The 17,161-nt window shown below is 38.3% G+C and overlaps 1 protein-coding gene across 3 annotated transcripts in view; it reads right to left on the bottom strand.

Moving 5' to 3' along the window:
• Positions 1 to 17,161, bottom strand: part of Cdc27 (cell division cycle protein 27) — a 472,030-nt gene that overhangs the window by 287,087 nt on the left and 167,782 nt on the right. For all 3 annotated transcript variants that reach the window (XM_090389309.1, XM_090389310.1, XM_090389311.1), the window contains exons 6-7: positions 13,181 to 13,344; positions 12,828 to 13,069 (exon numbers count right to left, since the gene is read on the bottom strand). In XM_090389309.1, the coding sequence (XP_090245435.1) occupies positions 12,828 to 13,069; positions 13,181 to 13,344 (406 nt within the window). The remainder of the gene's footprint in view (positions 1 to 12,827; positions 13,070 to 13,180; positions 13,345 to 17,161) is intronic.

Below are 17,161 nucleotides of genomic sequence, written 5' to 3'. Positions count from 1 at the left end.
GTGTATGAAAGTGAAAATCTGTTTGTATTTAAACAGGAAGTCACAGTTTTATTGCAGTATTGCTATGTAAGACTCCTGAACACGGTGCTGCTCGTGAACACGTGTGTGTGTGTGTGTGTGTGTGTGTGTGTGTGTGTGTGTGTGTGTGTGTGTGTGTGTGTGTGTGTGTGTGTGTGTGTGTGTGTGTTGGCAAGTTGCCTCTGGTTTTTATGAAAAATAAAAACTGATGTACAGAAGTAATTAGGATCACTCATATTGTGTGTGGTTATTATAGTAAAAGTATAATATGTACTATATAGATGCTGAATATGTATATAACCATAACAGTATACAGCGAGCCATAAGGTCAAGGTAACTTATAAAGACTAAGGTAGCTTGTGTAGGTCTACTATGCCATACCCTGGAAATAAACATATAATTAGTAATAATATATAAAACAATAATGATTATGTAGCTACCTTTGCCTTATGGCCCACTGTATACTGTTATGTTTATAAACATATTTGGCATCTACATAGTACATATTATACTTTTACTATAATAACTAGATTACAGACTGATGTAATGTTCAATCTACTATTAATGGTATTAATCTGATCTGGCAAAAACTTTTACATTTATCCCTATTTATTACACACACACACACACACACACACACACACACACACACACACACACACACACACACACACACACACACATGTCAATAAATAAATGTAAATGTATGTGTAAATAAACTGGATATGGCAAATTCACTGAAGCGTGCAAAGCAGCAGCAATGGATGCATTTTATAATAAATATGATAGATAAAAATAAGGAAGATGGCAGTTCAAAACTCACAGAAAGAAAAGCCTCTGTTTCTGATGATTTGAAGTATAAACTAAATTTTCCCACCTTTATCTGATGTAGGCTGCTGTTACCTTCTTTTGACATCCTAACGTAATTTTTATTTTAAAGGTTACTACTTTTTGCTCATATTTCAGCTATTTTCTTTTTTTCGCCTTTAGCTTTCCACGTGTTTCGAATTGCCATCTTCTTCATTTTTTCTGTAATATTTTTTATAATGTGCATATACAAAGGGTACTAGGAAAGTTTTGCAATACAGCTTTGTTTATTTAATTTTTTCAAAGTAATTTCCTCTACATTCAATACACTTCTCCATCCTCCGAAACCAATCTTTAAACCAGTTCTGCCAAGTTTCACTAGGGAGTAAAGCACACTCGTTGTCCCAAGCCCGTAGAAGGTCCTCATCACTGGAAAACCACCTGCCTTTTAGCTTCATTTTCACATGCGGGAACAGTGCAAAGTCGCAGGGAGCAAGGTCTGGACTGTAGGGAGGGTGCTCGAGAAGTTTCAGTCCTGTCGTGGTCAAATATTCGGTGCAGGCTTTGGCGCGGTGACCTGGAGCATTATCGTGATGGAGGTACCAGGTGTCCATTCTTGACTTTGGCCGCAGGTTCTTCATAGATCCAATGACTTTAGGCAGGCATTGTTCAGTATACCACTTAGCTGTGACTGTCTTCTGCGTGTCCAAAACGACACGTTCCACAATTCCACTCGATCTGAAAAATACAGCTATCATTTTCTTCTTTACAGATCGGGATTTTCTGACAATTACGGGTGTGTCGTCGTCATCAAAGACCCAAACTTTGTTTTGAGCCTTGGTCGGCAGATCGTAATAGTACAGCCAAGTCTCGTCACCTGTCACGATGTTGTTCACATACCGAGATTGTCCCTTATCAAACTTTTTTAACATCTCCCGGCACCAAGTCACACGTCGTGTCATCTGCTCTTCAGTCAGTTGATGCGGCACCCAGAGAGAACAAAGTTTCTTCACGTGCAAATGATCTTGCAGAATCGAACGAATTGCTGGTGCATTTAGGCCCAAAGTATCCTCTATCTGTTGGTAGGTCACTCGCCTGTTTTGGTCAAGCATTTTCCTCACAGCAGTAACGTTTTCCTCCGTAACTGACGTTCATGGCCTTCCCGGCCTCTCAGAATCCTTCAGAGTGAAATTTCCCCTTTGGAATTCTCTATACCACCTGAATATCGTTGTACGATGTGGACAATCATCATCTAGTGCAAGAGTCATTTCTTCTAAGCACTGGTCTATGGTTAAACCACGCACGAAATTATACCGCAAAACTGTCCTTATCTCATTTCGTGACCACGATGCCATCGCAAGCACTTTACACTCTCACTACTAATGAATAACTGAGCCCATCGACTTGGCACGGCGGCTACTATGCACGTATGAACATGACTCAACATGCAGCAACAAGCAGCTTCCTGTGATTCATTGTTGCGTCATATTGCAAAACTTTCCTAGTACCCTTTGTATTTACATTTGCATCCATTGTTGCTGCTTTGCGTGCTTCGGTGCATTTGCCATATCCAGTTTATTTAACTTTCTGCTGTTTTATCTGTTTTTACTCTTTAGTATAATCTCTTATATTTTATATCAATTTAAGAATTAGTTATCTGCTGCTTTGTGCGATACTATTAATACCAGAGGGAGTAATACTCTTCATCTTATTCTTCGTGCATTGAATCTTCAGATAAAGGAACCACTATCTGGCGGTGATCACAGTGTGCTGATGAGAATTACTCAAAGAGGTAACTACCATCAAGGGTAAAGAGATGGGTTTTTGCTTTCATAAAGGTGACTACAGAGGTCTGAGATAGTTTTTAAAGTCTAAAAGTCAGTGGGATGAACTGATGATGTTACCAACAGCACATTCTAAATAGGAAGCATTCAAAGAATTAATCTTGGAAGCTACTAGGCTTTTCATATCAACTAAGAAATACTGTTCAAGGTTTAGGTCTAAATGGATGTCAGATGAACTAATGAGAGATGTGGCAGAGAATAAAAATGTATGGGATACATATAAATTAACAGGTGACACATAAGCCTATGGAATATATAAGCTGCTCTCTAATCAAGTCACAAAAAGACATTGCAAGAAATCTTTGGCAAAGGAAAACAGCAAAGAGTTCTTTACTTATGTTAACTCTAGAAGGAATGGGATGAATCAGATTGGTCCACTTGATATCAACGATTCAACTATTGATGATCCTGCTCAGGTAGCTAACAAACTAATGAGCAGAAGTCTGAAAAACAAGATGCAGGATATTTCAGAGACTGCTGGTAGTCATTGCGGTACAAGTAAACACATGGGTTGTGTTAGGGTAGCTAAGAATAGAAACAGATGCATGTATACCTGCGTGTACACCAATGCTAGGAGTTTGGTAAATAAATTTGATGAATTTGAGGTATTGCTCAAAACATCAAAGGCAGATATTGTTGGGATATCAGAGACGTGGTGTCACACAGATATAAGTAATGCGGAACTGGAATTTGGGGAATACAATGTGTATAGAAAGGATAGACAGGACAGGAGGGGAGGAGGGGTTATGCTATTAATTAAGAAACACATAAAGTCCAAGGAAGTGAAGCCAGTCGACATCGATGGACAGGGCAGCGTCAAGTCAGTTTGGTGTGACATAAGCATAGGGAAATCAAAATTGAGAGTAGGAGTGTGCTATAGGCCTAATGACTCTGATGAGTATAATAAGATATTGTACAGGGAAATAGAGTGGGCCAGTAAATCAGAGAGTCTTATAATGGGGGACTTTAATTTCCCAGATATTGACTGGAATTTGTGGGTTGGTCACTCGCACACTAGCAAGGCTTTTTTGGATTTATTGGATGATTGTTTTCTACATCAGCATGTTCGTGAGGCAACAAGAGGGAGCAATACTCTTGATCTGATTATCAGTAGTGATTCTTCATGCATTAAGAACCTGCAGATAAATGAACCACTAGGTGGCAGTGATCACAGTGTGTTGAAGTGGGATTTACTCAAGGAGGTAACTACCATCAGAGGTAAAGGGAAGGGTTTTTGTTTTCGTAAAGGCGACTATGATGGTCTGAGACAGTATTTAAATTCTATACAGTGAGACCAACTGATGATGTTACCAACAGCAAACTCAAAATGGGAAGCATTCAAGGAACTAATCTTGGAGGCTACCAGGCTTTACATACCAACTAAGGAATATTGTTCAAGGTTTAGGCCTAAATGGTTGTCAGATGAACTAATGAGACATGTGGCAGAGAAGAAAAATGCATGGGATACATACAAATTAATGGGTGACATGGAAGCCTATGATAGATATAAGTTGGTCTGTAACCAAGTCACAAAGGAGATTAGGCAGGCAAAGGCAGACTATGAAAAATCCTTGGCAAAGGATGCAAAGAAAAACAGAAAAGAGTTCTTTACATACTTGAACTCGAAAAGGAAAGGGATGAATCAGATTGGTCCACTGGATATTGATGGTTCAACAGTTGAGGATCCTGCTCAGGTGGCTAACAATCTAAACGAGTATTTTGCATCTACATTCACGCATGAGGAGTTATTCAGGAAGGAGAATGATGTAGGTAAAGTAAACATTGGCAGTGAGCTGGATGATTTTGTAATAACTGAGAGGAAAGTGGAGGAGAGATTGTTGAGGACAAACATAAAAAAGGCACCTGGGGTGGATGGGATCTATCCAGTTATATTAAAGGAGGCAGCAAAGGAAGTAAGCAAACCGTTAGCCATAATTATGAGAGCTTCCTTGGACTCAGGGGAGGTACCTATGGACTGGAGATGTGCAAATGTGACCCCAATTCACAAAGGAGGTTCAAAGGCTGACACAAGTAATTATAGACCTGTTAGTTTAACTTCTGTTCCAGGTAAATTAATGGAGGCACTGGTTAAAGAAGCACTGCAGGATCATCTAGACAAGAATTCAGTTATAGCTCAGACGCAGCATGGTTTTGTTAAGGGCAGGTCTTGCCTGACCAATTTGATTGGATACTATGATGTAGTCACAAAAGAACTGGATGCAGGGAATAACTTTGATATTATATATTTGGATCTTAGAAAGGCTTTTGATACTGTTGCACATGGAAGACTGCTGCACAAATTGGAGCAGTGTGGCATTGGAGGCAAATTGCTGCTATGGATAAGGGGATGGTTGAGTGGCAGAAGACAGAGAGTGGTAATCAATGGACACTGCTCAATGTGGACTAATGTTATTAGTGGAGTTCCTCAAGGTTCAGTGTTGGGTCCGCTGTTGTTTTCGGTGTTTATGAATGATATTGATGATGGGATATCAAGTTTAATGTCCACGTTTGCAGATGATACAAAGGTTGGCAGGGTCGTTAAGGACAATACTGACGCTATGCTGCTGCAACAGGATCTGGAAAGGTTGAACAGATGGGCTGAGAGGTGGCAAATGAGGTTTAACATCGACAAATGTAAAGTGCTGCATATGGGAAACAGTAACCCCAGAGCAACGTATCAACTCTGCGGTACTACACTGACAGTGGTGGAGAATGAAAAGGACCTGGGGGTAATTGTGCAGGCAGATATGAAGTTCTCTGAGCAGTGCAGACGAGCTGCAAGAGTAGCTCATGGTGTCTTGTCAATGATATACAGGAATTTTTCTAGCAGGGATAAGGAGGTGATTATTCCCTTGTATAAGGCAATGGTAAGGCCACATCTTGAGTACTGTATACAGGTCTGGAGGCCTCATTTCAAGAAGGATGTAGAGCTGCTGGAACGGGTACAGAGAAGGGCAACAAGATTAGTAAATGGAACAAAGGGTTGCTCTTACGAAGAAAGGCTTAAGTTCTGCAAATTACAGAGTCTGGAGACTAGGCACCGGCGAGGTGATCTGATAGAGGTGTATAAGGCTTTGAATGGTTTGAGCATGCTCAATGCCAATGGGATTCTTCATCTTTCTCAGAATAATCACCTCAGAGGGCATAAATTCAAATTGAGGAAGGACGGATGTCGGATAGATGTGCGGAAATTTGCCTTTGGCCAGCGGGTGGTTGGTTGGTGGAACCGACTTCCATCACTTGTTGTTGAAGTTGATAGCCTAAACAAATTTAAAGCTCAACTGGACAGGTATTTCGAACGAACGGAGGGGTGAAATGGGAGTGGTTTTTTTTTTTTTTTTTTTTTTTTGGCTGATGCTGAATAAGCTTGCTTTCTTGCATCATATGCCCCTGCTAATGCTAATGCTAACTAAATGAATATTCTGCACCTACATTTACACGTGAGGAGTTATTCAGAGAGGGGAATACCAGAGGTGTATTAAACTATGGTAGTGAGTTAAATGTTTTTTTAATAACTGAGAGCAAAGTGGAGGAGAAATTATTGAAGATAAACATAAAAAAAAAGGCACCTGAGGTGAATGGGACCTATTCAGTTATATTAAAGGAGGCAGCAAAGGAAGTAAGCAAACCGTTAGCCTTAATTATGAGAGCTTAGTTGGACTCAGGGAAGGTACCCATGGACTGGAGATGTACAAATGTGACCCCAAATCACAAAGAGGATCAAAGGGTGACACAAGTAATTACAGACCTGTTAGTTTAACTTCTGTTCTGGGGTAATTAATGAAGGCACTGCAGGATCATCTAGACCAGGCATTCTCAATTGAGGACGAAAATTGGTTTTGGGGGGGGGATTCATGGGTTAAAAATCATTACAATGGTTTGTTTCCCCTCCAAAGCTCATCTCTACCCAACATCTTATTCCTTAATATTTAATTTCTCTCATTGGGTTTTCTTTTCCCTGGAGACAACTGATTTTTAACATATAGGTATATTATATTAAATAGAAATTTTGATAAAAGGAAGTAGTGGACATGATTTAATTCAACCCCCTTTGTTTGCATAGGCATTAAATGCCTAAATGCTTTCAGAGGTAATGTCTCTGCAATCGCTGGCTTCTGTGCCTTTCTGACAACTGCAACCTTGGCGGTGACATGGTGAGTGTGGTTTATTTATTTATTCTTTTGTTTCATTGATCAATATATGAGGCATGGATGGTATGAAGAAATGTTTCACTCTATTGTTTCTACTTTCTAAGCTACAATTAGTATTGATTTATTGTTTCCTTGTGGAAGTTTTTTATTTTTGATCCACAGTGCTTTTTGTGAATGATATGGGCTATGAGAATTAAATAAAAATAGTTTATATTTTATTATTTAATCCTTTGCAGTTATTCAACCCATTGTAAATCATGTCAAGCACTAAAAAGAAAAGTGTCGATAATATCTGGATAAAAATCTAGCTTATGGTTTTATTGCAAGCCCATTTGACTCATGTGGCTTAGCATTAGCATTCGTAGAGGCATTTGATGCAAGAAAGCAAGCTTATGCAGCATCAGCCAAAAAAAAAAAAAACCCACTTCCACTTCACCCCTCTGTTCGTTCAAAATACCTGTCCAGCTGAGCCTTAAACTTATTTACGCTATCAACCTCCACTACAAGGGATGGAAGTCTGTTCCACCAACCAACCACCCGCTGGCTAAAGGCAAATTTCCGCACGTCTATCCTACATCTGTCTTTCCTCAATTTGAATTTATGCCCTCTCAGGTGATTATTCTGAGCTCGAGGAAGAATCCCATCAGCATTGAGCATGCTCAAACCATTCAAGGCTTTATACACCTCTATCAGATTACCTCGCTGGTGCTAGTCTCCAGACACTGTAATTTGTAAAACTTAAGACTTTCTTCGTAAGAGCACCCCTTTGTTCCATTCACTAATCTTGTTGCCCTCCTCTGTACTCGTTCCAGCAGCTCTACATCCTTCTTGAAATGAGGCCTCCAGACCTGTATACAGTACTCTAGGTGTGGCCTGACCATTGCCTTATACAAGGGAATAATCACCTCCTTATCCCTGCTAGAAAAATTCCTGTATATCATTGACAATACTCCATGAGCTACTCTTGCAGCCCGTCTACACTGCTCAGAGAACTTCATATCTGCCTGCACAACCACCCCCAAGTCCCTTTCATTCTCTACCACTGTCAGTGTAGTACCACAGAGTTGATACGTTGCTCTGGGGTTGCTGTTTCCCATGTGTAGTACTTTACATTTGTCAATGTTAAACTTCATTTGCCACCTCTCAGCCCATCTGCTCACCTTTCCAGATCCTTTTGCAGCAGCACAGTGTCAGTAGTGTCCTTGACAACCCTGCCAACCTTTGTATCGTCTGCAAACTTGGACATTAAGCTTGATATACCATCATCAATATCATTTATAAATACAGAAAACAATAATGGACCCAACACTGAGCCTTGAGGGACTCCACTAATAACATTAGTCCACGATGAGCAGTGTCCATTGATTACCACTCTCTGTCTTCTCCCCCTCAACCACCCCTTTATCCATAGCAGCAATTTCCCTCCAATGTCACACTGCTCCAATTTGTGTAGCAGTCTTCCATGTGCAACAGTATCAAAAGCCTTTCTAAGATCCAAGTATATAATATCAAAGCTATTCCCTGCATCCAGTTCTTTTGTGACTGCATCATAATATCCAATCAAATTGGTCAGGCAAGACTTCCCCTTAACAAAGCCATGCTGTGCCGAGCTATAACTGAAGTCTTGTCTAAATGATCCTGCAGTGCTTCTTTAACCAGTGCCTCCATTAATTTTCCTGGAACAGAAGTTAAGCTCACAGGTCTATAATTACTTGTGTCAGCCTTTGATCCTCCTTTGTGAATTGGGGTCACATTTGCACATTTCCAGTCTATGGGTACCTCCCCTGAGTCCAAGGAAGCTCTCATAATTATGGCTAAGGGTGTGTTTACTTCCTTTGCTGCCTCCTTTAATATAACTGGATAGATCCCATCCTCCCCGGGTGCCTTTCTTGTGTTTATCTTCAACAGTTTCTCCTCCACTTGACTCCCAGTTATTTCAAGATTCTGTAGCTTACTGCTAGAGTTGAATACACCTCTGGCATTCCCCTCGCTGAATAACTCCTCATGTGTGAATGTCGATGCAAAATATTCATTTAGTTTGTTAGCTACCTGAGCAGGATCATCAACAGTTGACCCATCAATATCAAGTGGACCAATCTGATTCATCCCCTTCCTTCAAGAGTTTACATAAGTAAAGAACTCTTTGCTGTTTTTCTTTGCATCCCTTGCCAAGGATTTCTCGTAATCTGCCTTCGCCTGCCTAACCTCCTTTGTAACTTGGTTGCATATCAACTTGTATCTATCATAGGCTTCTGTGTCATGTGTTAATTTGTAAGTATCCCATGCATTTTTCTTCTCTGCCATATGCTTCATTAGTTCATCTGACATCCATTTTGGCCTAAACCTTGAACAATATTTCTTAGTTGGTATGTAAAGCCTAGTAGCTTCCAAGATAAGTTCTTTGAATGCTTCCCATTTTGAATTTGCTGTTGGTAACATCATCAGTTGGTCCCACTGTATAGAATTTAAATACTGTCTCAGTCCATCGTAGTCGCCTTTATGGAAACAATAACCCTTCCCTTTACCCCTAATGGTAGTTACCTCTTTGAGTAAATCCCACTTCAGCACACTGTGATCACTGCCACCTAGTGGTTCATTTATCTGCAGATTCTTAATGCATGAAGAATCACTGCTGATAATCAAATCAAGAGTATTACTCCCTCTAGTTGCCTCCCGAACATGCTGATGTAGAAAACAATCATCCAATAAATCCACAAAAGCCCTGCTAGTATGTGAGTGACCAGCCCCCAAATTCCAGTCAATATCTGGGAAATTAAAATCTCCCGTTATAAGACGCTCTGATTTACTGGCCCACTCTATTTCTCTGTACAGTTTCTTATTATACTCATCAGAGTCATTAGGCCTATAGCACACTCCTACTCTCAATTTTGATCTCCCAATGATTATGTCACACCAAACTGACTCAACACTGCACTGTCCAGCGATGTCTACTGGCTTCACTTCCTTGGTTTTTATGTGTTTCTTAACTAATAGCATAACCCCTCCCCTCTTCCTATCCTGTCTATCCTTTCTGTAGACGTTGTACTCCCCAAATTCCAGTTCTGCATCCCTTATATCTGTGTGACACCACGTCTCTGATATCCTAACAATATCTGCCTTTGATGTTTTGAGCAATAACTCAAATTCATCCAATTTATTTACTAAACTCCTAGCATTGGTGTACACGCAAGTATACCTGCACCTGTTTCTATTCTTAGCTACCCTAACACAACCCATGTGTTTACTTGTACCGCAATGGCTCCCAGCAGTCTCTGAAATATCACGCATCTTGTTTTTCAGGCTTCTGCTCATTCTTATATGTAATAGTTCTTTTTCAATGAGGCTATGAAACCATCAAGACTTTTAGATCACTTAAAAAATGAAACATCCTGATTAAGTTGATAAACATATTGAATATTTTAAAAATTTAAAACAAAATTTTGAGCAATGTAACACTGTTGCTTCCTTATTTAAGAAGAACACACAAACAAATGACGATGGAATGATTGCTTCTCATAAAATTGCAGAAAACATTGCAAAAACTGGTATTGCTTATACAGTTACTGAGACTGTTATACGATCCACATTAGACTGTAATTTCAACAGTGATGCATCAAGATCCTCCCAGTATTTTGAAATCATTGCCATTGGGCAACAATTAAATTCGAAGACGAATCAATGAGATGCTAGTAACATTGAAGCTCTTCAAACGAGAAAATTTTCTATTCAGATTGATGAATCCACAGTTATTGACAATAAGCCCTTCTAATGGCATAGTTCGTTATTTCGATCATGGTTTGATGAAAAAGAAGTACCAATGGAAAATTTGGTATCCTGTGCCATGTAGGGTGCTACCTCCATGGTTGGAAGACAACGGTTTCACAGCACACTTAAAGTAAGTATGTACCGAAGTTCTTGCAATACACTGCATTGTGCACCAACATCATCTGGTTGAAAAAAATATTAGTCCAGTTCTTTATCAATCTCTCAGTATAGTTATTAAAACCATCAATAAAATAAAGTCACACAGCAAATATGATCGGCACATTGCAAATAAGATTTGCAAATTACAGTGTCTGGTGACTAGGCACCTGCAAGGTGATCTGATTGAGGTGCATAAGGCCTTGAACGATTTGAGCAAGCTCAATGCTGATAGGATTCTTCCTATTGCCCAGATTAATTGCCTGCAGGGACATAAATCCAAATTGAGGAAAGACAGTTGTAGAACGGATGTGTGAAAATTTGCCTTTAGCCAGTGTATGGTTGATTGCTGGAACAAACGTCCATCTGATTTAGAAGTTAACACCTTAAATAAATTCAAAGCAGAACTAGACAAACATTTGAAGTGAATGGATGGGTGAAATGAGAAGTTTTCCTTTTCTTTTTCTTTTTTTTTTGGCTGATGCTGTATATGCCTCTCAAGTGGTATTTAAATATAAGTAATAATATTAATGGAAAACAACCATGTATTGTCCTTCCCTAACTATATTAGGTTCTTTCTGTTCAATTCTGATTGTGCACCATCAAGTGCTTTAGGAGCAAATCAAATTGTTAACACACACATGCTTACATAAATAACTTAGTGCAAATGCAGAAGACCACAAGAGTTTTGTTTTCAATTGTGAAAATGGAAAGCACCATTATAAACAATACCAGAGCCATAACAAAAAACTAATCGGCTTCATTTTCACAAGTGCTGCTCTCAAATTTTAGTAGTACAAGGCTTCTTCGCATGACAACAACAAATTATTGCATGCTGCAAAAAAGGAGGCAAGTTAAAACAAGAACAAATGCTCTTGCACCCACCAGTGATATATTTTAAAAATACACTATCAATATAAAATGATGGATTGCTCACTGAAAATGTCGGTAGCATAATGTGAATAATTTTGAATTATTTCTTGCCGGAAAAATGTGTTCCACAGTGTAACAGACATGTGCTCACTGAACAGTTAATATTTTTCTATACATTAAAATAATTTTCCTCCTAGTGATATCTAATCAACCAATGAGAGAAGAAGAATGCATGTTACATGGTCATATAACAAATACTAAAATACGTAACAGAAGCTTGTTTTACTGTAGTAAAACAAGCTTCTATTTTGGCATGGTCATGGTAGGTAAACCTTGTGCACGCACTTTGTTTATCTAGCATGATCACATTACAGTATTCTTGATTTCCATGACTACATTAGACTACCATTCTTGATTTCTATATGTAATGTATTTATGTATTCATAGCTGAGGAAATGGCGCACACACAGTGTTGAAAGCTTCTGTAAGTATTTTATTTTATTTTATCAAAAGAAGCGAGTGCAGCGAGCAGGGGCAAAGCCCCCTAGTTATATATTAAAAAGATATAATTCTATACAGAGGTTTTCTTAACTGGGAAAAATATTATTTAGGGGTTGAAACTATATATATATATATATATATAGAACAATTCCCCCCCCCCAACTCTGCTTCTACACTGAACCATACACAATGTTGTTTCCCCCCTCCAACCCCTCCATGACGCAGATAACTACTATAATGATAGCACACTGCATGTCACCATTATTTCATGACATGCTATACACCAGTCTGGACAATGGCTTACAGTATATAGCATCAACCACAGCCAATGTCTTCCCTAGTTAAGAATGGCTCCATATAGAAGCCAAAGTCTACTATCAATTTGTGGTGTTATTATTGACATACTTTAACTTTTTATTAATTAATTTGAAACTCAGACTTGTAGAAGGGTTGGACATATGGATTTATTACAGCGAAAGCAGCTCTCTCTCCACTGATCAGATAGTGGATAAGTAAGTTTGCAGTACTGTGTAGTGACACCACATTTTCAGATTTTACCAAGAACCTTTGGGATTTCGTGTTCTCAGTATTTTGGGATTCTGAATATGGGATCCCATCAGAGCCTCCATATTAATGCAAATTGAAATTTGGAACTTCAGAGGAAAGGTAAGTAAATGTTACATTGTTTTCCTAATTAAGACTATTTTCTTACCTTGGTGATGATGGACTAAAGGAATTTGATCCTGTAAAGAGACTACGACCTAACCTTGATAAAGATCTATTGCTGCAGTTCCTGTTTGACACATTTACAACTGAAGAATGGTTTTCTGGCGTTTCAACAATGTTTGGATCAACATTGGATTTTAAGAGTGCCATTGGTGTCTGAGCACTGAAGGCTGCTGGTGTAGAAAGAACAGATACCACTGTTATCTTCCCTAACTGCTGACTAGTTTCCTAAATTAAACAATAGCAAATTAATGTGAAACAGAAAGTTACATATTTTAGTAGGTATAAATTATTTATCCAAAAACTTAACATTCAGAATAAAAACTAACTGAAGCTTACTTGGGATATATCCACTGGAACTGGGCTAGAATCTCTTATGTTATTTCCTGTGCTTGGCACATTAGTTTTGTTAACTAGATTCACCAAGGGATTTGTTCCTTGACACATATTGAAATTTTCCATATTTGAAATATTAAAAATTTTGCTTGGATCAGGCCGTTCCCCTAGAAAATATTTAGAATTAAAAACTACAATAAAAGTAATTAAAACATACCTCTAAGGACTGATTTACATAATTCTGAAGTAAAGCATTTGCTATTAATACAAATTAATACTAAAGGTTCGTGTTAATGTGGGTCCAATTCCAGACAGGTGGGGAGATTCAGACAATGGGCAAAAAATTAGTCACCTGTGTAATTTTTCAATTAATAAAGTGTAACTACCCCCTTCAGCATGAACGCTTCATGAATTCTCACTGGTAGGAATTCAACTGGATCTCTTATATAGTTTATATCAATATTTTTTCAATTTCCATGGAGGAGTTAAATCTGGTTACTTGCTTGGCCATTTAAATGTCCTACTTTTCCCTTGTGTTCCTAAAACAGGAGAGGCTCTGTGAACCAGATAGTTTCATCTTGGAATACTGGAGTTGAAATCATGAGTGTTCATTGAATGTTTAGCAAAATACACAACGTTATCATCCAGAATATTTATATAGGTGGCCAGATTCATCCTTGTTTGTATCACAGGCAGGGCCCTGATTCATAAGTTAAAAAAGCATCACTGACTGAACACAAGCTTGTAACACCTTGCACCATTTGGAATTTATAATGTATGGTACAAGGATATTTACTAAGGTCATCAGTGCAAAAATTATATAAAAAGTAAATTTTACTTATCCTCTCTGTAACAGAGGTTGAAGTATTGATGGATGAAAAGAGGCAGCCAAAAGACAGGGATTCACGTCTGGTGAGTATAGGCTTGGCACACCCAGGGTCCCGAGCTGGATATCATCATTCTTCTCTTTCTTGATGATTCCTTCCTACACTCTCTCTCTCTCTCTCTCTCTCTCTCTCTCTCTCTCTCTCTCTCTCTCTCTCTCTCTCTCTCTCACAGGGTAACTCGGGAATTTTTTTTGGCTGGTGCAGCATAAGCCTCGGGCTTCCTTGCACCATATGGCTAATAATAATAAGACTCAACAACCACTTGTACAAGAAGGCAACTACAACTCTTAATAACTTACTTAGATTGGTAAGCATTGATGGAGGCAGTAAATGAAGTAGATTTGGATGTAAACTAATTATAATATTATTTTCTCATCATGAACTGGCTTATCACATTTATTGAAACACTAAGGTTTAAATAAAGGTCAAGAGTTTATGGTGTAATTAAAAATAAATAATTTCGCCCCCTTAAAAAATAATTTCCATGGTCGAGCAGATCTGTCATAATTGTGATGATTTGTGGAAATTAATGACTCTGCAGAGAGTCAATAATTCAAGGAGGGGGTGGAATTGTGAAGTGTACCAAGTCGATAATTCCATGGTAGGGTGTTCATATATTAGGATGAGAGGTCTTAAAACAGTATAGTGTAACTTATCAAGCAGCACTGGCCCCCCCCACAACTCTGAGTAGTATACTCTGTGACAGTACAAACCCATAAAGGCCAGAGATAGTGAAATCTGCATAATGTAGTATTAGGTTGTGTTGGTCTGTTGTGCCTCTGCCATTTAGCACCAGGACCCCTAGTAGGCCCCCACAATGCCACCCTTCACCCCATGGAGGCAAACCGGGTGTAGTGGAGAGTAAGGAAGTCTCTGGCTGAGGAAAACTCTGGATGTCACCTGAGTATGCCAGAGATGACACCAAGTAAACACACACACTCTCAAAAGTGAAAAGGGGAGCAGTGGAAACATATGAAGAGGAGAGGAACAGGTGAAGATAAAGGTAGATGATAGAAAGACTTTCCATCCAGAAACAGGAAATTAAAGGAGTCCCTCCTCCACAGGTGGATGGATTCCTTTGTAATGTGATGGTAGAGTCCACCAAGTGAAAAGGTTGGGATGGGAGGTAGGGAAGAGAGACAGGGATTGACGTCATAGGGACAGGGCACCCTTTGTGGGGGAGGAGGAGATTGCACTGTGGACATGCAGTGCTTCTCTGTTAGTAATCCCACACTGGTCAGGGCAACTGAAATCAGTGTCAGCAGGGCAGGGAGGGGGGCTTCCCATTGGTGCGCACTCTACATCAGCGTTTCCCAAACTGTGTTCTGTGAAAAATTATAATTAATAATTAAAAAAATAAAATAAAATAAATAAATTTTGCATATTTCTAGCGTACACTACTTTTGTATCATTATAATTTTTAACATAATTTTTGTTTGGTTATTAATATACTGAGATAGAATAATAATCAAATAGACCGCAGAACACTATTTTGGCAGGCTTTTGCATAGAGAAGTATGTGTAGAGGTAATGACATCTAGGGAAAAGTAGCAATATAGTGATCGAATATGACATTCGTATGTGATTTAGCCTGGAGTACAAGAGTTGAAGGAGAGGGGGAAGCGAACTGATATAACTAAACTCACTTCTTTTCATATATATTTTTTCGAAATATTATTAAAATAAATGACCACGAATTTGTGGTTGAAAAAATGAACTTTAAAACAAGAAGCAAATACTTCTAGTATTGAAACTGTGGTCGATGAAAACAAACACAATATTGTCACACTTCAAAGTGAGGATGAACAATCACAGTCTTTTTTCCCCAAAAATCCAAAGTGAAAAAATAGGAACCAACTAATAAAAGACCAAAACGAAAGTATGACAACAGTTATTTGAATTTCGGCTTTGTGTTGGAAATAAAGATGCTCCTGATGCACAGTGAATCATATGTAATAAAATATTAGCAAACAGTTCTTTGGCTCATGCTAAACTTGTGTAAGTGTTCCATAAATATATTTTGAGATGAAAAGTGTTCAGTGACCAAAAACGGTTGGGAAACACTGCTCTACATGCACTCAGCCCAGTTGCACACCTGTCATACTTACATTTACACAATTACTTCTTACCCCCTTTTTTTATATATATATAAATATATATATATATATAGTTATTATAGTAAATGCGTATATGAACACTACAATATACAGCTAACAGTAAACTATTACAGCCAAAAATAACTTATAAGGACTACTAAAGCTGATGCTGGCCCACAAGGCCAAACCCTGGAATAATACATATAATTATATAATACATTACAATGGTGATTATGTAGTTAACTATTGGTGTAGAGATACATTGAAAGGAACTTTTTCAAGGGCTAACCCTCTCAATATATCCCACCAACAATTAACGGAGCTATCTGTTTCTGTTTACCATCTGCCTGTTTAACTGTGTCCAAAACTTAAACTTGATTATGATATAACTGAGTGGCAAACAGCAAGATGACATTTAGCCCGACAGATACCTTCGAAACAAATATATAGAAAAGGAAACAAGAAAAAGAAAATAAAATAAGAGAGAAGGCCAACTATAATTTTCAATTCTGTTAGTGGTATACTTTTTCTTTATATGAAAGAAAGCAATAGCTAACATTAGGAGAAAGGAAGTAGGGAAAAGTATAGTAATAATACCTCAATTTCCCTCGAATTACTCTAATAGATCTTGGGGTATGAAAAGATTAGAGTTAGATAGCAGAGAGTGAAAAGTAAAGAAAAAGCATTTATAATTTTATGTGGGATTGTACCGGGAGCGAAACTGAACCCTTAATAAGGGATCCTGGTATGTTTATAAGAGGGCACCTTCTAGTGTTAATCTAATTAAAATAATAGTGATGTATAGAATAATATAGAAATATAGGAGGAATGGCTAATTCCTAATACCCTATAACTAACTGATTTATAATAAATTATCCCATTTCTTAAAACGGTGTATGTACTATATTGAACAAATAATAAAAAGCATATAGTTAGCAACAGCTTACCATGTAGAACTGTTCAACGTGAAAGAAAGAATGAACCTTTGAGCACATGTTACA

This window comes from Mastigoproctus giganteus, chromosome 14 (assembly GCF_048544385.1).
Source record: "Mastigoproctus giganteus isolate SK-2022 chromosome 14, ASM4854438v1, whole genome shotgun sequence".
In the NCBI taxonomy this organism is placed as follows: domain Eukaryota; kingdom Metazoa; phylum Arthropoda; class Arachnida; order Uropygi; family Thelyphonidae; genus Mastigoproctus; species Mastigoproctus giganteus.
Note: the sequence above shows the minus strand (reverse complement) of the source record. Positions and strands in the feature narration are given on the sequence as shown.